Genomic DNA, 22,214 nt, shown 5'->3' with positions numbered 1-22,214 from the left:
GCACAAGAAATGTCAGCCAGAAAGGGCTATCTGCTCCCTTCGCCAAATTATTCCACAACAATGTCATGCTCCGAGAGCCCGGCTGCAAACTCTTTTTTGGTAGACTCCCTGATCAGCTCGGGCAGAGGGGAAGCGGCGGGAGCAGGAGGCGGAGGCGGAGGCGGAGGCGGCTACTATCCCAACAGTGGTATCTACCTGCCACAGGCGTCCGATCTGTCCTACGGACTGCAAAGCTGCGGACTTTTCCCCGTTCTGGGCAAACGCAATGAAGGTACTTCTCAAAGCATGGTCCCCAACTCGCACTCCTACGTGTCAGGGATGGAAGTGTGGCTAGATCCTCCCCGGTCCTGTCGCATGGAAGAGCCGGAGAGCCAGCAGGCCACCTCGTGCTCCTTCGCTACAAGCATTAAGGAGGAGAGCTCCTACTGCCTCTATGACTCAGAGAAATGCCCCAAGGGCTCGGCCGCCACAGACCTCGCTCCCTTCCCCCGGCTGAGTGCCGAGGTCAGCCCAGCCAGCAGCGGCGGCGGGGTCCCCGTCCCGGGCTACTTCCGCCTCTCCCAGGCTTATGGCACTTCCAAGAACTACGGCGCGGGGCCAGCCGGGGCTGCCCCTTTCCCTCCGCAGCCCCCCGGCCGCTTCCAGACGCCTCCATCTTTGCCTCCCGTCCCGGACTCGGGCAGGAAGGAGGATGAGGAACGCTCCCCAAGCCCCTTGGCGTGCGTCTCCCAGAGGGAGGACGAGACTCAGGCTTCATCTTCCACCGCAGAGGAGCTCTCTCCTGCTCCGTCAGAGAGCAGCAAAGCTTCTCCAGAGAAAGAGCCTGTAGGTAAGCAAAATATGACGGTGATGGTGGTTAGTGATGATTAAAGAGAAAGAGAGGGAAAAAAAAAAAAAAAAAGAAAAAGAAAGAAAGAAAGAAAGGAAGGAAGGAAAAAAATAGTCGTTGAGGATCATAGTGGCATTGAAATGCGAAAGGAGGATCCCAGCTGCCCCTCGGGGCTGCCAAGAAGCGCTGCTCAGACTGACCTTCTGAACTTTGTAATATTCGGGCATGGGGTTGCCGTAAAAATTAATGTCCATCCTATAGTTTAAAACCCTTACAGCCTCCTCTATGGGCAACTGTAGCCTGCATGCTGCTAAAACATATAGAAAAACAAGATCAATCTCTCCCCCGTGATGTGAAGGTGCCTACCAGATAACAGAGATGTTTGTAAAGCATCCAAAATAAGCAATAGGCAGTGCCAATAAATAAACCTATTAACGCGGTAAGTTATATTTTACGATCCAGAATGCTTTTCGGAATAACAACCGCGCTGAAATGTGCCATCTATGAGCTGCTATCAAATTAGACTGGTGAATGCACGGCGAATATCCTTCAGCATCTACACTAGATAACAGAGCTGTTATTTATACATTTCCTTCTTTATTCCCCTTTCGTGTCCCCATGGCAAAAAATAACTCCCCTTCCCCGGATGGCAGACTTTGCAGGAGCTTCTCTCTGTTCGCTTTTCGGACACCCTTTTATTCCTTTCAGGAGACCCGATGGAAAGTAGCATTTAAAGAAAAGAAAAAAAAGAAGGGTCAGCTAAAAACTGTTAGAGAGCCAACCCCAAACCACTAACCACTCTGAGCCATCAAGGGATTGGTGTTACCTCTTTCCCAGTCAGTTCCACTGATAGAAATCACCTCAAAACGTTTTTATTATCGTTATTACTGTATTTTTTTCGTCCCCGAAATGGTTGGACATGAGAAGGCCATGGCGAAGCTCCCTGGAAAGGCAGGGGCTGAAGGCGGGGAGGCTCCGGCTCCCCATCTCACCTTGTTTTCCACCTCCGTAGCACAATTACAAAGTCCGGATCCAGAGGCTTTGTCTTTTTGGAAGCAGGTGCCTGGGGGGAAGGAAATAAGACTGCAGGCCCTTCACCAACTGCCCCCAGTACCAGAGGGCTCGGAATGGCCGACAGGGAGAGGGTAGGAGCTCCTTTCGGAGGGTCGGAGATGTGCTACAGTCTGGGGCACGCTGCCCCACCAGAAGCTGTCCGGAGGTTTTTGAGCAGTGGCAGTTCTTACCCGGATATATCCAAAACCTTTGGGAAACCGCTTTGAAGCCCTCGGTTCCCTCAAGGACACCCCACATTCCAGTTCTCCGCAGCTGGCGGGGTGAGCCCATCGCACACACAGACACAGACACACGCACAGACGCTCCTTCCACCCTCTCCCCACAGCTCTTTGCCTCCTACCCGATGGTAACGTCCATTTTTTACTTTCTCAAAACTAGGCAATTCAAAAGGAGAAAATGCAGCAAACTGGCTCACGGCAAAAAGTGGCAGAAAGAAACGATGCCCCTATACCAAGCATCAAACTCTCGAGCTGGAAAAGGAGTTTCTATTCAATATGTACCTGACTCGTGAGCGTCGCCTAGAGATCAGCCGCACAGTCCACCTCACAGACAGACAAGTTAAAATCTGGTTTCAGAACCGCAGAATGAAACTGAAGAAAATGAACAGAGAGAATAGGATTCGTGAGCTCACAGCCAACTTTAATTTCTCTTGATGAACCTATAAACACATCTTTATGGTTTAAAGAGCCAGTATCATTTTCCTAGGCTGTATTCATCTGCACCTGTATGGATTAACGATTTTAGGCGCTCTCAATATGTCCTTAACCTCTTAAGAGCTACTTTGGGGGGTTGGCGGACTAAAGTCACGCTAAAGCACAAAATGCCGTGTGTGAACCTCCCCTCTTCCTTCAGCCTTTCCCGGGGCCAAATTGTTCCTCTAAGCTTTGAAACACAAAAACACCATTTCAAGACGTACAAATACGTTTCTCCCTATCTGTCTCTCTGAAAAGTAAACAATCCTGGTTAAAGGTGCGTTCTTTTAAAATATAAGTGCTGTAACTCGGACTGTACGTAGCTGCACAATTAAGAATTTAAGCGTTGCCATATTTCTATATACTGGGAGCTTTCCCCTTCTCTGTTTGCCTTTTCTCCCCCTCCCCCTTTTTTCCTTCGAAAAGCGGGGCTTAAAATAATGAAATGCAGGCATCCTTTAAAAGGGTTTCACGGGAACGGGTGTTAGGAGTAATTTTTTATTTTTTTTTTTTACACTTTACCTTAAAAGCCAATATTGCAGCTTTAAATTTGGCCAGGAAAATGAAATATCTTCTCTTTAAAGGTATAAAAGATTTCGTTTTACTCATGGACTAAATTATTATACTTACCTCTGAATTTCTCTCGCTGGTTGTAGATATTTACTTAATGTAGTTTTGCTTAAATATGTGAATTTGGTGATTTTCTTTTGTGTCTATATATAACGTTACCATTGGTAACGCATGACAAGCACACAGAAATTCCCCCTTTAAAAGAAAATAGTCACTTTTTTCTCACTAATTTCACTGAAAGTATATATCCTGAACATCAGATGGACTTTCTGAGCCAGAGTCTGAGATTGCAAGGGAGAATATGTTCGTCTTCCTTTATACTGTGAAGTTACATTCATTAAAGGGTCAAACATATAGGTGAAAAAACTTAAAAATAAAAAAAAAAAAAAAAAAAGAAGAAGGGGGAAAGCTATAAATACAGATATGGATAAATGTCTATTATTATTAAAATGCCGATACTGTTTTAAGCAAATGCATTCTATCGTTATTATAAATGTTAGTTCTAGCTATATCTAGTTCTTACCTTAAATCGGAATAAATTAATATTGTAATGCTGCTGTGCGTGAAAAAGACGATGTTTATGTTCTCATAGAAGAATAAAAAAACCGTGGAATGAATCCTTTTAATTTTACCTCTTTTTGTAATTGTTTATCCTCAGGTTCTACTTTATGTCTTCGAGAACTTTTACAACAGGAATAGTTGCCTAAACCCCCTGCAATTACTTTAGGAATCTATTTAAATATTACCTAGACGGTCGTAATTTGTCTGGGCCATATAGCGATGGTGCTCTAAGGTTTGTCGGCTTTTGTTCAGTTTTATGACTTGCTAGTATATCTGGATTGTTGCTGTCTTGAACGAGTGGTTTCAGTTGACTGAGGAACTGCATAGACTGAGGAAGCAAATTACTATTTCTTCAGGGTAGGGAAACGATATATTTCTTCTCTTTTTTTTTTTTTTTTTTTTCCTTTTTGTTAATCGAACACCTACAAGTGTGCTGAGATCTTTAACTCCAGAGGACGTGAAAAAATTATAGCTTTATCTCAGGGCTGAGAAGAAATCGTAAAGGTGAGATCATGGGGAGGGAGGGGAACCCCAGCCTCGCCTCCCTGCCAGCGGGCCCCTCCAGGCAAGGCTATTCCCTACCTGGCTGCATGTGGAAGAGCTTATTTCACACAGGCTGTTTCTTTTGGTGTTTTTTTTTTTTTTTATTTATTTTTATTTTTTTTTTTTTGCATCCTCTTTTCCTTGCTGCATGTTTAGCTAACAGGGTCTTGCACAAAGGGAACGCAAAAGGAAGGCTGGAAGAAAAGAGACAGCTAATGCTTCCTTGCAAGGGTATATGTATGCCGGGAGGAGGGGGGCACAGACTTTGAACCCGGGCTTCTTGGGAGCCGCTAGCTTTTCGTGATGTAACATTGTCGTGCACGGCCCTTTTTTCCCCGATTACATCTGCATGGAACGGCGAAAGCTGCCCGCGCGCGTGTGTGTGGGTGGTTGTTATTATATTTTACTCTTGTTTTCATTAACCCACCCGAGGCTGGCCGAGGGGCGCGGAGGGGCGCCGGCGGGGTGGGCGGGAGGGCGAGAGGGATGTTTTAGTCACGTTTCTGGTTTTATTTTCGTAGCGGGATCCTTGCGTTAAGGACCACGGCAATGGGGAAAGTAATAATTAGCGCCTGAGAACTGCTCTGTGGTTTAGGTAGTTTCATGTTGTTGGGGCTCCACCTTTCTCTCTACAGCACGAAACTGCCTTAATTACTTCAGTTGATATCATCACCAGGTATGCTTGGTGCGAGGGTCCTTTCTACTCGAAGAAATCTTAGCGCTGAAGTGAACTGTAGGCGTCAAGTCCCAATGCCATTGTTTCCCATCTGCAGCGGAGCCTCCTTTGATTCCTCAGATAAACACGGCAGCCGAGGGGGGAAGCTTGACAAGTTCTTCAAGGTTAGCTAGCTCCTAAGCGAGTCCCTGCCTGCTTGCGGGTTTTTAATATATCTCGTTGGCTGCATTCAAGGTCAGGTGCGTTTTTGCATTCCGCTCGCCGTGGGTCGAGCTCGGGGGGCCGGGGGGGAGGTGGGTGGCTGTTTAATTTCTCGATCTGGATTTATTAAAAACCGAGATACCTGAAAGCATGCCTGGAGGAGGGGGTGGGGAGAAATCAAATCTGCCTGCCCCACTCCAGGCGTCATCAAAAACAAGGGCCCGGAGCGCAGCACCCGCGGCCGGCTGGACCCAGCGGCAGCGGCGAGGGTGCCCGGCCCCGCCGGCGGCTGTCGGCCCCTGCGGTGGGGTGGCCGGTGCTGCCGCAGCCTGGCGCACGGCCCCGCCGGCTCCGCGCCTCCGCCGTCGGGCCCGCTACCCCGGGGCTGCCCGGGGGCGCCGGCTGCCCCGCGGCCCGCAAGGCCTCGGTTACGATCACGATTGCAGTGCGGGCTCTCCGCGGCGGCGGAACGGGCAACAGCGACCTCTCCGGGCCCGCTGCCGTCGCCGCCACCGCCGCCTTTTGTGTTCGCAGCGCGACCGCGGGCAATGGGCGGGCTCCCGCCGGGCCCTCCGCCAGCAGCAGCGCCGCCGCGGCCGCGGAGCGGGGCACCCTTCGCGGAGGAAAGGAGGGCGGGGGAAAAAAGACAGAAAACTCAGTCGTTGCTCATTTATTTCTATTTCTTTTTTAGCTGTCGTGATTATGTTTGCCTTAATAAAAATAACAATAGTAAAACCTAAGAACTTTTTCAAAACTTCAGGCTGGGCTGCAGGAGCTCAGATGAGTTTGGATAGCGGAATTCAGACATACTCAGAAAAGCAGTCGTCCCCGGCCGGGGCAGGAGCAGAGCTCTGCATTGCAGTCAAATTTGAGTGCTTGTGTTTGCCTCTCCGCACAAGGTCTGTCGGGCTATCTGCAGTGTCTGTGTACATTTCGGGGAGTGTATTTACAGTGCCTGTGTCTGTGTGTGCCAATACAGCGTCTTTCGCCTCTGCCCTTTTGCTTCCCAGTTGAATCGCCTCATCCTGATTTTGGACTGCTTCCTCTCAATTCTGAATAATTTTTTCTCTTCATGGTGCCAAAACCCCTCCGTGGCTTCGTACCACGACTGGTTCCGTGAGAGAGGTCTGCAGTGGCAGGAAACCCTGGGAAAGGCGATCCTGAACTTCCAGTTCAGGCGAGATCGCCAACGCCCGCGAATTCCTGCCCCGCGCCCGTGTATGCTCAGCGCCTCCGTGGTATGTGGCGAATGAAGCAGATGCCCCCCAGCCCCCGCTTAAAAACCGACGGGATCCTTCCTGATGCAGCCGGGTGCTGGAGCTAGCGGAATGGGAGCTCTGCTTGTTCGGTTATGTTGGGATGGAGGACAGGGAGTACTTTTATTCGAACAAGATCGCTCCAGCAGTGCTTCATTCCTAGGAATTCTGGTTGCATATAGCATTTTAATGTCAACGTCTGTTTTCTGCCCTGTTTGGGGTCTTTTGGCCCCGAAGGTGTAAGTCACCAAAACCTTAAGTAATTCGCAAAATAAATTGATGAAGAGAAATCGCCTACGTGGTTCATATGAAAAATGTACTTTGGATGAAAATTGATCTAAAACGGCGATAAGAGAGTCGAACATCCCAGTGTGATTATTAGCAACATCACCGCGTGAAAAATATCTAATTATTTGCTGTATTTCTCCTCTTACTTTCTGTACAACCTCTCCTGCCTCTTGGATGCTGGCAGTGAACAAATGCGGAATTTTACAGGGGAAATAAAAATGCAGTCACGTTATTTTAAACGCTATTGTTATTGTTATTCATTTGCTATTAGTTTTGGTGAGGAACCAAAAAAATAAAACCCGCTGCTGAAGTTGAGAACCCAAATTCGAACATAAACATCCAGGACTCCTGCAGCTAAGATTATTTTTTCTGAATGGAAAAAGGAAGTTCTACAATCACATTTCACCACAGCTGACTCTTAATAATAAATACAAATGACGTGGAGTTCCGTCTTTCCAGGAAAGAAATACAATTATTTTTTTCTATTACGGAGTGTCTATACAATTGGAGAAAAAAAAAAAAACTAAAACGAGAGAGCTTTATTTGCATTTTTAAAATTGTTAGAAAATAACGGGCCTCTTGTTTATTGAGATCTTGCAACTGTTCCACGATTTTCGAACTCTAATGGGGGCTAATAGTTTCATTATGAGCCTTTGTAATTTTGAATGTAGGAGAGAGCGGTGTTAAAATAGGACCTCTGTAGGATTTCGGATTAAACTGTTGAGAAGACATGAAAAGAAAAAGAAAGAAGCAGAGCGAGAGAGAGAGGGAGAGAGACAGCCCACATAGCGATGTAAAACTAATTAGAACCACACTTTCGTATGCACAATATTTACACGCGATTTTAATCATTACTCAGTCGTCCCTACCATTTGCTGGGCTCTATTTTCAATATAAGATATTTTGAGTAAATTGAGCCTCTCACGGAGATTTTTTTGTGCCTCCTGCATCTTAGTGACCGCGCTCCTTCGCCAGCCACGGGGATAAACAGCGTGAATGTCCGCCAGGGAGAAACCAGGGAGTCGCAGGCATGTTTGCCAAGAGCTCAGCCACTACTTTAATTCCTAACACTGGACTTGGATCTGGCCGCCTCTTACTTTCCCCCGCGCACCCTCCCCTCCTTCTGCTGAGGATTGTAACCCTCCGCTCGGCTTCCGATGCCGCTAGCGTGTGTCCCGCAGCCACAGGAGGTGCCAGCAAATAAATAACTATATTTGCACATAAATTTGATTCACCAGAATGCCGGACGGCCGACTGCGAACGCCCCTTTGATAGCCGCCTGGAGAAGCAGGGTGCCTTTCGGCAGAGGGGAGACCGGGCATTTTCTCCCCTTTCCCCCCGCTGCTTCCCTGCATAGTTGAAGAATTAATTGTGGTGATAAATACCGCCGCCCGGCTCTGCCCGCACGCCTTCCCTCCCGGCCAGGACGGCGGCTCCCCTCCGGCCGCCGCCGCACCGCCGCCCGGCCCCGGCTCCTCTCCCCGGCCTGGCGAAGGGGTCCCCGGTCCAAGGGCAGGGGCAGCGGGGAGGACGAGGAGGGTGTTTCGGTCACTGCCGCGCTGTGCCCGGCGGGGTGGTGTGATGAAGTGCAGTTTGGTGCCGACCAGGCTAAATACCGAGCCGGTGCCTGCCCCTGTCCTCCGGCCGGGCGGGGAGGGCCGGCTCTGCGCTGGGGTTTCGGAGAGGGGATGCGTTGAATTTGACTTTCCGCTGCCAGCTCTGAGCCGAACGGAACGGTATTATTTACAGTGGGTTCCCAAACTAAACACAATAGTATAATTTAACCTTTCCAAGCACTCGTAAATTTTTACTGCTGTGAAACACAACGATGCAAATGAGCGCGCTCATAGTTACTGACTTAATAACAACCCCGTGGCTCCCGAAACAATAACTCCTTATGAAATATAATAAATGTATATTTAAATACAGTATACCGCAACTACTATTTTGCTCTTTTTATTGCTTCAGTTATTGTATCATTTTATGTGAAGGTCTCCGATCACAAGGGTGGCGGGATTTTTTTTTCCCGGAGAACACGACCCTATGATGGGATGATTAATTTGGATATAAAATAGTCCGCTTAAACGAAAAGAAAAAAATTAAAAGAAAGAAAAAAGAGAGAGGGGAGAGAGAGAGGAAGAGAGAGAGAAAGAGGGGAGGGGGGCTGTAATACGGAATCTGATCTTTTAATCTCAGTTGGCCGCAATTAAAACAAACCCCGCCGTATAACTCAAATATCCCTTTGCATAAAAACATATGGCCTCGCTATAAAAATTATGGCTGGAAAACACTGACCCATTAATAGCCCGCGGACTGATTTATACTTTATTGTTCTGCTCCCCCGCCACGTGACAGGCGCAGCCAATGGGCGCCTGCGCTGCCCTCAACTTATTACTGACTCTACTTCTCCGCCAGCACCAAGTTGTTACGTGAAACCCGCAGCCCCGAACCGCGGCGGGTCCGCCGCCGCCCGCCCGCCCGCCATGTCGGCTCCCGGGACCCTCAGCAATTACTACGTGGACTCCTTCCTGGTGCCGGAGGGGGACGAGCTGGCGGCGCCCCGCTACGCCCCCGCCCCGCTGGGGCCGCCGCCGCGGCCGGCGGCGCTGGCCGAGCACCCCGAGCTGGCCCCCTGCAGCTTCCAGCCCAAGGCGCCCGTCTTCGGCCCCCCCTGGAGCCCCGCGCACCCCGCCGGCGCCAGCGGCGTCCCCGCCGTCTACCACCCCTACGCGCACCACCAGGCGCCCGTGGCACCGCCCGACGGCAGGTACATGCGTTCGTGGCTTGAGCCTGTGCCGGGCTCCTTGTCTTTCCCCGGGTTACCTACCAGCAGGCATTACGGCATTAAACCTGAACCGCTGGCGGCCAGGAGGGCTGACTGTACCACGTTTGACACTCACACTTTGTCTCTCTCTGATTATGCTTGTGGTTCTCCTCCAGTTGATAGGGATAAGCAAAGCCACGAAGGCGCATTCTCTGAAAGCAATGGAGAAAGTGAGGCAAACGGAGAGAAACCGCAGATCGATCCAAGTAAGTGGGACGGCAAGGGTAATGGACTTCAGGGCTCTGCGCCGGCCGCGGGGAGGTGTCGAGGCGCTGGGGCTAATTACGCGGCCGAGCACCGGCCGCTGCCGCCGCCGCTGCGCCAGCCGGCCGGGGTCTGCCATCTGCAGAAGCCAGCGCTGCCTTTCTCAGGTTCGAACGGGATCTAGGACGGCTCTGGCTTTCCAGGGTGAAAGGAAAAAAACCAAAAACCCACCCTACAACTACAACTAAAGCAAACATTGGAAAAAAAAATTAAAAAACAAAAAAGAGAGAGAAATGCAGTAGTCGCCCATCCCCACTCCTGCCACCCCAGCAAACTCAGCAGGACGTGCTCACATCCTCCTGCCTCGCCGCGCTCCCAGGCGTGGGCAGCCGCCGGGGAGATGGGTGCCTAGAAAGCACTGGATGTGAATCAGATCTTTTTTTGAGACGGCTCTCAGGACAGGGCGGCTATCGCTGGGCTGAGAACAGAAACCTCGCCGTTGACTTAGTTCCTCCCCTCCCCCTTTCGTCTCCTCGGTGGAAAACCCCGGGCTGGATGCTCCCAGGACTACGAGACTGGTGGCAGAGCGCCTCGGGATTACTATCGCGATTAACGCCGTGCGAATAAGGGTCCTAAGAGGGCGAGGGTTCAGTTATGCCAGCTGTAGATTAACTCGCCAGCTCCCTAGGTTTTGCCAGGGATGACACAGGAGAAGGTAGAGATTAAAAAGACAAACAATTTCGATGACATGTTGATCTGGCTGGTTACTCCTCGGGCTGGCTGTTTGAGGTGTGGGGAGGCCAAGAAGGAGGAAGCGAGTTAGAGAGCGAGGAAGAGAGAGGAGGAGAAAGTATTTTAGAATTGTATTCTCTCCAAACAATAAAAAAAGGCGAGGGGAGGCGGGGGCAACGGGGCTTTGCCGCGTGTGCTTGCGTGTGACCTCCCCATGTGTCTGTATTTTGGAGTCCATTGTGCCTCACGAGCCTCTGTGCCTGGGGAAATGAGAGCCACGTCCTAAACACGAATACCGGGACACCTGATGGGCTGTTTCTGCGTGGATTTCCCTCCCAGCCCCCTCCCTCCACCTCCCACCCTCCCCCTCAGCCTGAACTTCTGTTGTTTTCGTTGTAGATAATCCAGCTGCAAACTGGCTCCACGCAAGGTCCACCAGGAAAAAGCGATGCCCTTACACCAAGCATCAGACCCTGGAACTGGAGAAGGAGTTTCTGTTCAATATGTATCTCACTAGGGACCGTAGATACGAGGTGGCCAGACTCCTCAATTTAACAGAGAGACAAGTGAAAATCTGGTTTCAGAACAGGAGGATGAAAATGAAGAAAATCAACAAAGATCGAGCGAAGGACGAATGATGGTGACACGCGGGTTAAAATGAAAATTAGTAAAGTAAAAGAAAAAAAAAAAAGAAAAAGTTAAAACAAACAAAAAAATCATCCCCTCAAGCCCTGCCATGCAATGCGTCTGGGTCCAGGCCTCATTTTTCCCTTGGCAAATTCTGATTATGATTGTACAATGATAGTCACAGAGGCCAGATTGCCAGGAGAGGTACAGTAAGACTTTTAATTTTCTAATAGGAAAGAAAAAGGGGGCATTAGCACGAAAAGGCTGTTTAACTGGCTTGTATAAATCTACCTGTTTCTTCACTTATGGAAAGAAAAAAAAAAGATAAAACTACCTTTTCATAATGCACAACTATTTACGGACTGTATAGTTTAGTCTACGTAGTTAATTTTATTTGCTTTTTGCGTGGCAGAGAGATCTCTGCTCTAATACTTGAACACTGTGTTTTATTGTGGTAATTATGTTTGTGACTCAATTTATGTGCTTGGGTGCTGTACCGGATGTAATGGTGTAAGCTAGAATTCAATTTGAACTCAGGTTGTTTATTATAAAAATTGCATAGAGTATAGCTCTGTAGTGTATTAAGTCTTTTCTGTATAATTAGACAGTTAACCTTTGATTGTAAAATATATATATTATATATATCCCAATGCAAAAAAAAAAAAAAGGTAGAAAAAAACGTTCGTTCGGGATGTCTGGGAATTACGGTTCTCAAAATATGAAGCAAGTCATTTTAGTATGCACAGTTGATACATATATAGTACTGTCGTTGTCGGTTGTATATATAATCTATATATTAAAAAAAAGTAAATAAACAGACTAGCTTAAATATTGTTTTTGCACCAGTGAGCAGTTAGCAGATTTCGGAGCTATACGTATATGTGAAAAGGGTAACTACCTATGGTTTATGTTTGAATTTTAATCGAATGATTTGATGGTTATTGTAATGAAGGTTAATTTTATTGATAATAAATTATACATTATAAAAACCTACATTTGGTTATTGTAAATTTGTATCGATTAAAAAAAAATCTGGGAAGTTATGTTAATGCAGAACGTACACTGTCTATTTTGAAACAGTTACCTCATGGCCTACTGACCAAATCGTTGTGTTGAAATGATATTTAACTTTTTGCCAAATAAAATATATTGATTCTTTTATATTTTGTGATGTTTTAAGATTATTGAGAAGAGGTTCTTCCATGGCACACCGAATCTCGGCAGCAGCTATGGCCGGACTAGGGCAGCTGCAGAGGCGAGGCGAGGAGTGGTATTATTTTCGAGCCAAGGCAAAGCCACGGTTTTTTAAAAACGCAACCCCCAGGTGATGGAAATTTGGTCTTATTTTTATCCCAAATGGACAGATTTAAGTCCTAAACGCCATAGCTCCTCTGAGATTAGGGATTTCTTCCCCCCTTCCGGGTGTGCTTTGGTAAGCTGGCGCTTAGCAGTGTGCGGAGGGAGCCCCTTGGATGGCAGCGGGGCACGGCGCCGAGCTAACGCCGTTTTAATAAAATTCGCCGCCGAGGCGAGGGAACCAAACCAAAATGTCCGACGTTCTTTAGCGCGGACAATAATGTAAATCTGCTCAGACAGCGACATTTAAACTGAGATTGTTAATTAGCCTCCATCAGAAAATGTCCAGCACTAAGTGTGCTTCCACAACCCGTGTGAGAAGGCTCGCCTTACCAGAGCGTTCATTTCAAATTCCCTGCTAGAGATAATTGCCCATGCAAAATATGTTATTTCAAACGTCATCCACTTTCTTCCTTCCCTTGCCTTCACTTTTGTGTTTTTTTCCCCTTTTAAATCCCGCGGCAAATAAATACAACCCGTTGCGTTTTACTAGCGCCTCAGATTATATATGTATTTATAGATAGATATAGAATCAGATAAAATTTTACTGACAATTATGGTAGAATTTATGGTGTCAATTTTAGTCGCTGATTTAGCCAAAGGAAAGCGGTGAGCTGGCAACAGTCTACAGCAGAGAACATGAAATTTTATTTATTTTTAAAAAGAGAAGGATGGTTTCTTTGGAGCGGAAGATTTCCATACATCCCCTCCCCATTGGACCTACCCCTCCCCCGCCGCCCCAAGCCAAACCAAGCTCAGCAACAAAAGAAAATAGCAAAGTCTATGAGCTTGCTGATATTTACCCTTGTTTTGGGCGGACATCTTACTGCTCACAGTGGATATCCTCCATAACATGAATCGCGGCACCGCTCTACACCACACTGACCCTTGTTTGCAAATACGGCGAATAAAAATAAAATCCTTATTGTTTTATGAAGGTACCTTTACAGATATATACATATATATATATATATATATATATATATATATATATGTATATGTATTGAAAGCAAAATAGGATGCAACACGCTTATGGTTTTGGCAGAAGTTGTTGTAGGAAAATTCAGAGCCATACTACAGTGCAATAAAAGAAAATGACTGCTGTAACCGTTTATGGGGTGTAAAACGCTGCAGGGCTGGCTGAAGACAAAACTTAGGGAGCCGGCAAGAAGTTTACAGATGTGCAGAACTGCGGGAGGAAAAAAAAAAAAAAAGCTTTCGACTTCACCTTACAAAAAAAAAAAAAAAAAAAAAAAAAAAGAGGAAATAAATCCGAGGTAAGATTTGATGAGTTCTAATTAGCAAAAGGGAGCTCATTCTGGCGTTCACACACACAAAAAAACCCCTAATTGATCCCCGAGCCAGTATTTGGGGATGCTGGGACGCCCTCTGTTGTTGCAGACAGAGGCAACTTCAAAGAATCAGCATTAAGAGTGTGTAATAAATGACGGGTCTGCAAACTGTCTGGAATTCGGCTCTTAATGAGTTTACAACTGTCCAGCCACAATTAAGATTTTCTACAAAAGCCTTTTCATTTGTTTTGTCTGGCTGTTTTAGATAAAGCGGGAGAGCGGAAATAACAACCTTTTATTGGCCTTCCCGTGCTTAAATCCAGGCTGGGAGGTGGACATTTATCTTGCCGCGGGCCGGCGGGCAGAGGCGCGGGCTCCGCCGGGCCGGGCCGGGCGGCGGCGGCGCGGCCGTGGCGGCCGAGGGCCGGCAGGTGGCGCTGTGAGCCCGCGAAACAGCGCCCGGCCGCCCTCCGCCATCAAGCGCTCGGCCGCCTCCCCGACAGCTCCTAAAATGTCGACTTTATGGGAGCATAACTGGGCTTGGAAGGGCTGAGATGGTTTTAACAAAGGTCGATAGATTTGAGGGTGCTTTCCCCCCTTATCCCTGAGTTTTTCCTACTTTATCCGACCGGGCGCCGTCAGGGTGGAGTGTACCGCCTGGTCGCGCTCAGTGCACTCGTGGCGAAAGTAAAGCTTGATCTGCACACACTGTGCATTTTTTATTCTCAAAATACCGAGACATTTCCTATTATGTGATAGAGAGGGATTGAGCCCTGGCACCCAACTGCCAGCTCCTCTTTTTCTCCCTTGCCCCAAACCTTTGCCCTTTGCTTGAGCTCCGAGCCTGTAAACAGGGCATCCTGATTTCCCGAAGGGCTGGTCTGAAATGAAATATTGGGAGAAAGGGGGAATTGAAGGGTTCGGGCAGGATGTAAGAGGGTCTCCCCAGCTCAGCCTGGGAGGAGAGCACCCGAAGAGTTTCACCCTTGGAGCTCTGGGGCCAGCCGATGGAATTTCCAATGCCCTTGTCCGCTCCGCGTGGCTGAGACAGCCGTGCAGGGAGCCGGCAGTGCTGCAAAAATCTAGTTTGAAAATTATTTACCGGCGGATGAAATTCTTCAACAGCTGTCTTTGATACAAATAAAAAGCCCTGCTTGTGTCCGAAGCAATTTCAGCTCTCTGGGACCCGTTGTGATTATATTACACAGATGTGAGAAGGCTGATGCTCTGCAAACTTGACGTGTCTCTCAAAGTCATTCCTAACTTGTTCTCGCCGTCTATTTTGTTTCCTCGAATCGTTTTCCTTTCTGTTTTTCCTTTTTTTTTTCCTTTTTTTTTTCTTCTTCTTTTTTTTATTTTTAATTTTTTTCTGCTTTGCTTTTGTTGGCTCCCGCGTCTTGAGAATGAGGCTTAGTGTGGAGTTGTGGAATATTTTCAGATGGCAATTGCCAAAAGAAACGGGGGAAAAAGTAATTGGAAGGAAAATAAATGCAGGAGGAAAGGAAACATAAAATATGGGCTGAAGTATAAACGTTGTATTTCGTAAGTTTAAGCCAGACAACTAAACAAATCCCTGTATAGTACTCTGTAACAGAACTACTTTCTCTGCATCTTACTTACATTTCCTTAAATTAAAGCCATTGTCTTTATATCGAAATTCAGCACTGGATATGTACTGAGCTAGATTTTTTCCCGCACTGATTCAAAGATTTAATTCTTTCTAGGGATAAAGATCAACAGCCACTCCCTGCTTTCTAGCAAGAGCCTTCCTATCAAATGTTTGTCTACAATGGCATTGCTAAACTTATTATGAGTAATTATTTTTTTCCTTGGGCAGTAAAATTATATTGAAATTAAAAAGTGTTTATGCATCGTCATACTAAGTAATAACTTGGCACAGCATGTTGCATTATAATCGTGGATAAATTATGGCGAGAGCAGATTCCAAACCAACAAAATCTTCTCTACTATGAACCACATCAAGATACTGCTTAGTACACAAGCCATAATCATGTAGTGCTCCCAGGTCGCTTATAACTTACGAGCACCGTTTTATCACTACATTTTACTTCCCGGAAAAGCTCAGTGCCAAAGAGGGGTAGTCCAGATCTTACAAGGAAAAAAAAATACAATTAATCCATCCTAGAGGATTATTTTTAAAGCGTGTGAGAATATTACCATGACCAAAAACTTGAAATCTCCTCCTGTTCTCCCTTTCCCGATTGGAAAAACAAAATTAGAAGTGCATTTACAGGCGCGGTAATCTAGCCTGATCCTGTAAGCGACAAAACGAAAGATTTCAGAAGGTGTTTCAGAAGCAGCGTTATGCCTAACTCGCAGAGGGTGGGGGGAGTCAACAGGGTGGCGGGGACCCTTGTCTAGGGGTCCTTCTAGCATTTATTCATTTAAGGCTTTTTGATAAATCTAAACGGCTGGCAGGGAAAAATAAGACGAAAGCAAAATACATTAAAAAAAAAAGTGACAGCGATAAACACACATAAGCAAAGAAAAATATATAAACGTGCAAATTGTAGAGAATCAGAGAGCTCGAAATGCAACCACCCAGACAATCTATTCGGTCCTACGCTATCCATATTTAAGTCTAGACATTGGTTATATTTGCTGTTTCTTTTTTTCTTGCATCTTGGTATGTTGTCACCAGAGGAGCAATTTATTGGTCTAATGCCATCTACTTCAGCCTCTTTGATCTTCTTGGTCGTCATTTTGTTTGCATCGCATTCGTTTAAGTTCTTGGGCCTCTATTCCCTTCCAGCAGCCTCTTCTGCCGGCACGTTCCAGCACCGCGATTGCGACCTCGAGGATATTGTCTAATATTGGTGAATTGGAAAAAAAAAACCGAAGGGGCTCTTACGGCGGCTTCTCCCTTATGCCTGCGAGTAATAAGTGCGTTTTCACATACTTAACACTTGGCAAACATTTACATACATCCACCACATCTGCAGTGGTGCTCTGAAGCACCAGTATCTCAGGGATCTGGCTTTCAAGAATTGACTTGCTTCTGTCAGTAACCTGTGTTCATGGGGCTGCAATAACCACGCATAAAGGGTGCCAAAGGGTGCGCGGGTGTGTGTTGGAGGTGTGCAGGGGGGGAGAGGGTGCTCCACGTTTACAAAACATAAAGTTTAGGGTCCGTGCGAAATATCGGCAACAATTTTAACTGGTGAGAAAGTCTTTGTACACGGGGCACCAAACTATAATTGAAAGGAGAATTTCCGGGGCAATTCCATTGTGCTTCTTCCAGTTTATGATGTGCAATACAGGCAGGCAGTAAAAGCTGTCTTTACCAGGACTCCCCGTCTGAGGGAAGGAAACTCATTTTACGATCCGTTTAAAGGAAGGGCACGGAGCAGCATCCTCAATGGAGAGCCATTCTCATTGTTGGGGATCCCAGTGTTTAGAAAAGCAGCAACTCTCCCCGTCACCCGAGCGTATCGCTGCCGCCTAACGCTCTGGACTGCAAGGTATGTAGGGCGGAAAGGTAACTCGGGCAGGAAACAGGCGGCGGCGATTTGAAGCCATTCGCAGGCGATTTCTTCAACTCTGGAGTTTCGGGTTATGCTGTATTTACTTATTGAGACATTCAGAAAGTTGAGACCTTTTTTCTTTCTTTCTATTTTTTTTTTTTCTATTATTTCTGGAGGGTGGTAGGGGTGTATCGTGTGTTCTGCTGTTGGGTGGGAGTTTTTTGTTTAGTTGGACGTCGTTGTTTGCTTGGTAGTTTGGTGGGGTTTTTTGGGGTGGGTTTTTCCTCCTTTCCTTTTCCCGGGGAGGGCGACTGTGCTTTTCCCCCGCTCGGGGGCTGACTGCTGGGAAGCTCCTTGCTTGCCACGGCTGGGCAGCCCTCGGGAGCGGAGCGGTGCCCCGGCAAGCCGTGTGGCAGGGCTACCGCCGCTCCTCGCTCCTTGCCATTGCGCCGACACAGCGCGGGGGGGCGGGGGGGGCGGACGACGAGCCGCCTCCCTTAGACCTGACGCATAGAGCTAGCCATACATATACATATTTCAAGCCTGAAAATGTGATTTCTCCCAACGGCCCGCGGTCCGCCGGCGAGCGGGCGGGGTGCGGCGGCGCCGGGGCCGAGCGGGCGGCGGCCGGGGGCGCTGGCGGCGCTGAGGGCGCTGGCGGGCCCCGGCCCGTCCATGGCCGGGCGCCGTCGGGCCCCGGCCGGCACCACCTGTGAGGCGGGCGGGGATTGGCGGGCGGCGTCACATGACCGGTCACGTGCTCCGGGCAGCTCAGTCCAAAAGAAAATGGGGTTTGGTGTAAATCTGGGGGTGTAATGTTATCATATATCACGCTACCTCGTAAAACCGACACTGAAGCCTGCCGGACAACAAATCACAGGTCAAAATTATGAGCTCTTCGTATTATGTGAATGCGCTTTTTAGCAAATATACGGCGGGGGCTTCTCTTTTCCAAAATGCGGAGCCTACTTCTTGCTCCTTTGCAAGCAACTCCCAGAGAAGCGGCTATGGACCAGGCGCGGGTGCCTTCGCCTCCTCCATGCCCGGCTTGTACAATGTGAACAGTACCATATATCAAAGCCCGTTCTCTTCCGGATACAGCCTGGGCTCTGATGCCTACAACCTGCATTGTTCCTCTTTTGATCAGAACATTCCCGTCCTCTGCAATGAGCTAACCAAACCCAGCTGTGAGAAAGCGGAGGAAAGCAACCTGCACAACCAGGCTGAGCCTAATTTCCGGATATACCCCTGGATGAGGTCTTCAGGTAGGGGCGAGCGGAGAGGGCTCGGAGCCGTGGCAGCCAGGCAAAGCGTGTCGCCAGGATTACTGTCAGCACAGCCTTTATGGTTTTAATTATAGCCGAGGCGCCATTGCGTAGAAAGCCCGTGGCATTGTATGTAAATGAGTATCATAAAACTTTTTATTGCCCAATTAATGGGTTCTAGCCTCGTAAATTTATTTAACTCCATTTGCTATGGAATTTTAGCATTGAGTTGATTTGCGCTGTTTGCTATGAAAAAGCGGAGCGTTGGCTGCGGGCTCCCAGAGCCCCCACGGATAAGCGTCTCCCCTGCCCTCTTGTCGAAGTTGGGGAAAAAAAAAAATCCCGCTCGCTGGGCGAGGCGGAGGGGACAGAGGCGTTTAGGAGCGAGGGACGGCGTGTTGTGGACTTTGCCAGCTCGCGTTGCCGAGACGTGCCACTCTCGTCCCCCCTGCCCTTTCCACGGAGATAAGAATCTATAGAAATGTACTAAACAGGAAAACGGAGGGGGGAGGGGGGGACTGGGGCACGAGAGTGTGTGTGAAAAAGGAGAGCTCTCTTCTGGAGCTAAATGCTATGTATTGTTTACGATCCAGGCGGGATGGGTGGGGGGAGCCCACGACATTAAAATAAAATAAATACGGCCCAGCCTTCCAGCTTTTTATTTCCCCTTGCGAAACGTGAAAGTCTGGAAGGTTTTAGGGAAATACATCGCCTGGGGGAAAAGTTCCTCCTCCCAAAAGCAATTTCCTCCCCCACCTCCTCTCCTGAAGGCTTTCTCTTCACTTTTCCTAGGTCTCGAGCAACTTAATTTTTGCCCTGCCTGAGCAGGGCAGGTCGTGTGGCTGAAATGTCTTTGTTAGGGCAAAGTGGGGGGTAGGGTGGAAGTCGAAGAAGGGGATCGTTCACTCTGGCTCGGCCACTTTTTTTTTGTATATTTATTTATTTATTTATTTATTTAAAACATCAATAAGAAAAATAAGCCGAGAAAACTTTCCACTTCTCTTCTTGTCTTACTCATGGCCGTGTGTATGCCTGTTTTCAGGTCCAGATAGGAAGCGAGGGCGCCAGACCTACACCCGCTACCAGACTCTGGAGCTGGAGAAGGAATTCCACTTCAATCGTTATCTGACTCGGCGGCGAAGGATAGAGATCGCCCATGCCCTCTGCCTGACGGAGAGGCAGATCAAAATCTGGTTCCAAAACCGGAGGATGAAGTGGAAGAAGGAGCACAAGGAGGAGAGCTCCAGCACCCCGGCTCCCAACGAGCCCACGTCAGCAGCAGCCTCTGTCGAGAAAGTGGAAGAAGACGAAGAGGAGGAGGACTAAGGAGTCCCACTCGAGGAAGTGATCTCTTAGAATAGTGTGTGCACATGACAGTTGGAAAAGCTCCCTTTAAAGGAGAAAAGGAAAAAAAAAAGAGAGACTTTTTATTAAAAATTAAATTAGTTCCCTTTAGTAATCATCTTGAAAGCAAGCGTTTGCAAACATACAAACATTTCTGGGGTTGGTTTTCCAGCCTTCGCTCCACTCTTCCATATTCCCCAAACCTGCCCTATGCCGAACCTTTCGGTAATATCTCCTAAGAATATCTTACAATCAGCATTTTTTTTTTTTTAATCTTCATTAACTCAAACCTGGGTGGGTTTCTTCAGGGGACATTTCAGTGGGAGAACTGCTGCTTGCACAGATAGTAAACCGTGACCTTCCGAAGTAACTACCTGACTCCATAGTCCCAATCATGTGTAAGGGGGAAAGTGCATTAGGCTCACATTAAGAAAAACTACCTAATTTTGAATAAGTAGCTCTGCACTTCTCTTTTTGTTTTCTTTTTTTTAAATTGTTGTTAGAAAAGTATCAGAAGTAACAGCTACACTAACAAAAGATTAAACAGCAAATAAGGGGGGGGAAATGTTCCACAAACCACTACAATCTACAGCAATTATTTGTACTACCTATTTTCCAGACTACCTACCTATATATCTTGCTCTGCCTACCTATCTTCGAAAGTATACTGTATTTTAGTAGTCAAAAGGATGTTACAAGATTACTAATGTGAATCGCAAAATGCTTTTAGACATGTAAGTGTAGTCATTCGTAAAGCACGCATCAATAGCTTTGGTATAGAATTTGGTACTGAAAAGTCTGAATATATTTAAATTTAAAATAATATATTTATTCCAAAGCAATTATAAATGAAAACCATATGCTGCAATATATCTTTGTTCTCGATTCTTTGCTATTCTGAGAGAGGAAGCAAACACACGTCAATATTGTAGAAAGCGGTTTAATATCTCCCTTTGGCTTCTACCTTCAGCTGCTTCTGCTAAAGGCCGTTTTCTTATTCTACGTTGATCTTACTTAATATAGCGGAAAGTGTTCTTTGAAAAGTGAATTTAAATGATCATGTAACCACCTTAAAAAAAAAAAAAATCACAAACTGTTTGTCCTGATTATCTGAACGTGTTAATATGTAATACCATGAATTTTCCTACAATAGAAGATATTGTAATTTTTTTGTCATTTATATTCGTCTTGAACCTCATTTGTAAGATCATGTCATAAATTGAGAAGTATGTAATTAATTTGGAAACTTTGTAGCATGATGTATTGTTAAGAACTCTGTATAAATCCGTCTTGAAGGTTTGGCTAAAATTTATTCACAAATTGTATGTTACAATGTGTTTCGGTGTGTTCGTTGTGAACATTTGGATATGCCGTGTAAGTATTGGAAGTGGGAAAAAAAATGTCTGTGAACTCTCTTTGGAAGTGATGCCGTGTTCAACTATCTCCCACGATAAATGTGTTTTATGTTACACAGAAAATAAATATGCTTGTTGGCAATGAATTGTGTTTCTTTATTAAGGAACCAGTTCGAAGGAAGTAACAAAAATATATTACATAGACTAATAAAGAAATTAGAGCATCTAAACAATTTTTTTTCCCGGTAATCAGAAAGGGAAAAAAAAAAAAAAAAAAAAAAGAAAAGAAAACCAAAAAGAAATCAAGGTGATGAATTGATAGGAATCAGTCAATATCTCTATCTCGACTTCATGATTTTTTTCCCTAGCGTTGTTGATTAATAAAGCGGAAAGCCTTCTTTATGGGAGAGCTTCCTTCCACCGTGTTCCCGTGTCCTCTTGCAGTCATAACCCCAGTCCAGACGATCGGCGATCAAGTCGAAATCGCATGCAGCGAAAGAATATTTTCTAATGAACAGAAAGTGAAAGACGAAACTTCCAAGTGTAAATGATCTGATCGGGTGCATGTGTGGTTTGTGTGTGCGGCTTTCGGGGGCCAGGGGGCATCACGGTAGCACGAAAATGGGGGAAAACTGCCCCGCTTTAGAAAACGTCTTATTTTTGCCAGGTACCACATAATGTCAATGAGATCTAATATTGCCCCATTTTATTTTTTTCTAATTAAAAGGGAAAAAAAAATCGAACCTGAAAAGTCCTTTTATTCGGCCGGATAAATAGAGGTAAGACCTGGAGCATTACTTGCGCTGAAGTTCCCTTTTTTCTACTACGCTCCGTTCTTAGTCAACGCACTAATTGTAATTTTAATAAAATTAGCACAAAGTCCAGGTCTTTTAAAAAACTCCAGGGCTGCCTCTGTGGTAAGATGGCGCCTCTCTAAGACCTGCCTCTTCTTAGTGATGAGGAAAAGGCCATAAATCCGTTGTTGTTTATGAAAATTTACAACTTTGCAATACAACTTTATGAGTTGTTCGGTTTTTCCA

General features: G+C 46.6%; 3 protein-coding genes and 1 long non-coding RNA gene across 4 annotated transcripts; all 4 read left to right on the top strand.

Annotated features, from left to right (window-relative positions):
* On the top strand, positions 1–3,782 carry HOXA10 (homeobox A10). Its single transcript, XM_021538043.3, has 2 exons — positions 1–829; positions 2,282–3,782. Exons 1-2 carry the CDS (start codon positions 10–12, stop codon positions 2,554–2,556), a joined length of 1,095 nt encoding a protein of 364 aa, XP_021393718.3. The 5' UTR covers positions 1–9; the 3' UTR covers positions 2,557–3,782.
* A 1,140-nt stretch (positions 3,783–4,922) lies between these two features.
* Positions 4,923–6,692, top strand: LOC146768185 (uncharacterized). The gene is made up of 2 exons (XR_014951807.1): positions 4,923–5,184; positions 5,838–6,692. It is a non-coding gene; the product is annotated as an uncharacterized LOC146768185 (long non-coding RNA).
* Positions 6,693–9,051: 2,359 nt separating this feature from the next.
* On the top strand, positions 9,052–11,746 carry HOXA9 (homeobox A9). Its single transcript, XM_021538044.4, has 2 exons — positions 9,052–9,720; positions 10,850–11,746. The coding sequence occupies exons 1-2, from the start codon at positions 9,174–9,176 to the stop codon at positions 11,086–11,088; spliced, it is 786 nt and encodes a 261-aa protein (XP_021393719.1). The 5' UTR covers positions 9,052–9,173; the 3' UTR covers positions 11,089–11,746.
* A 6,237-nt stretch (positions 11,747–17,983) lies between these two features.
* On the top strand, positions 17,984–21,316 carry HOXA7 (homeobox A7). The gene is made up of 2 exons (XM_021538193.3): positions 17,984–18,475; positions 19,518–21,316. The coding sequence occupies exons 1-2, from the start codon at positions 18,100–18,102 to the stop codon at positions 19,799–19,801; spliced, it is 660 nt and encodes a 219-aa protein (XP_021393868.1). The 5' UTR covers positions 17,984–18,099; the 3' UTR covers positions 19,802–21,316.
* Positions 21,317–22,214: the final 898 nt, after the last annotated feature.

This window comes from Lonchura striata, chromosome 2 (assembly GCF_050655825.1).
Source record: "Lonchura striata isolate lonStrDom1 chromosome 2, ASM5065582v1, whole genome shotgun sequence".
NCBI lineage: Eukaryota > Metazoa > Chordata > Aves > Passeriformes > Estrildidae > Lonchura > Lonchura striata.
The sequence above is the reverse complement of the archived record's forward strand: the minus strand, read 5'-3'. Positions and strand labels throughout refer to the sequence as shown.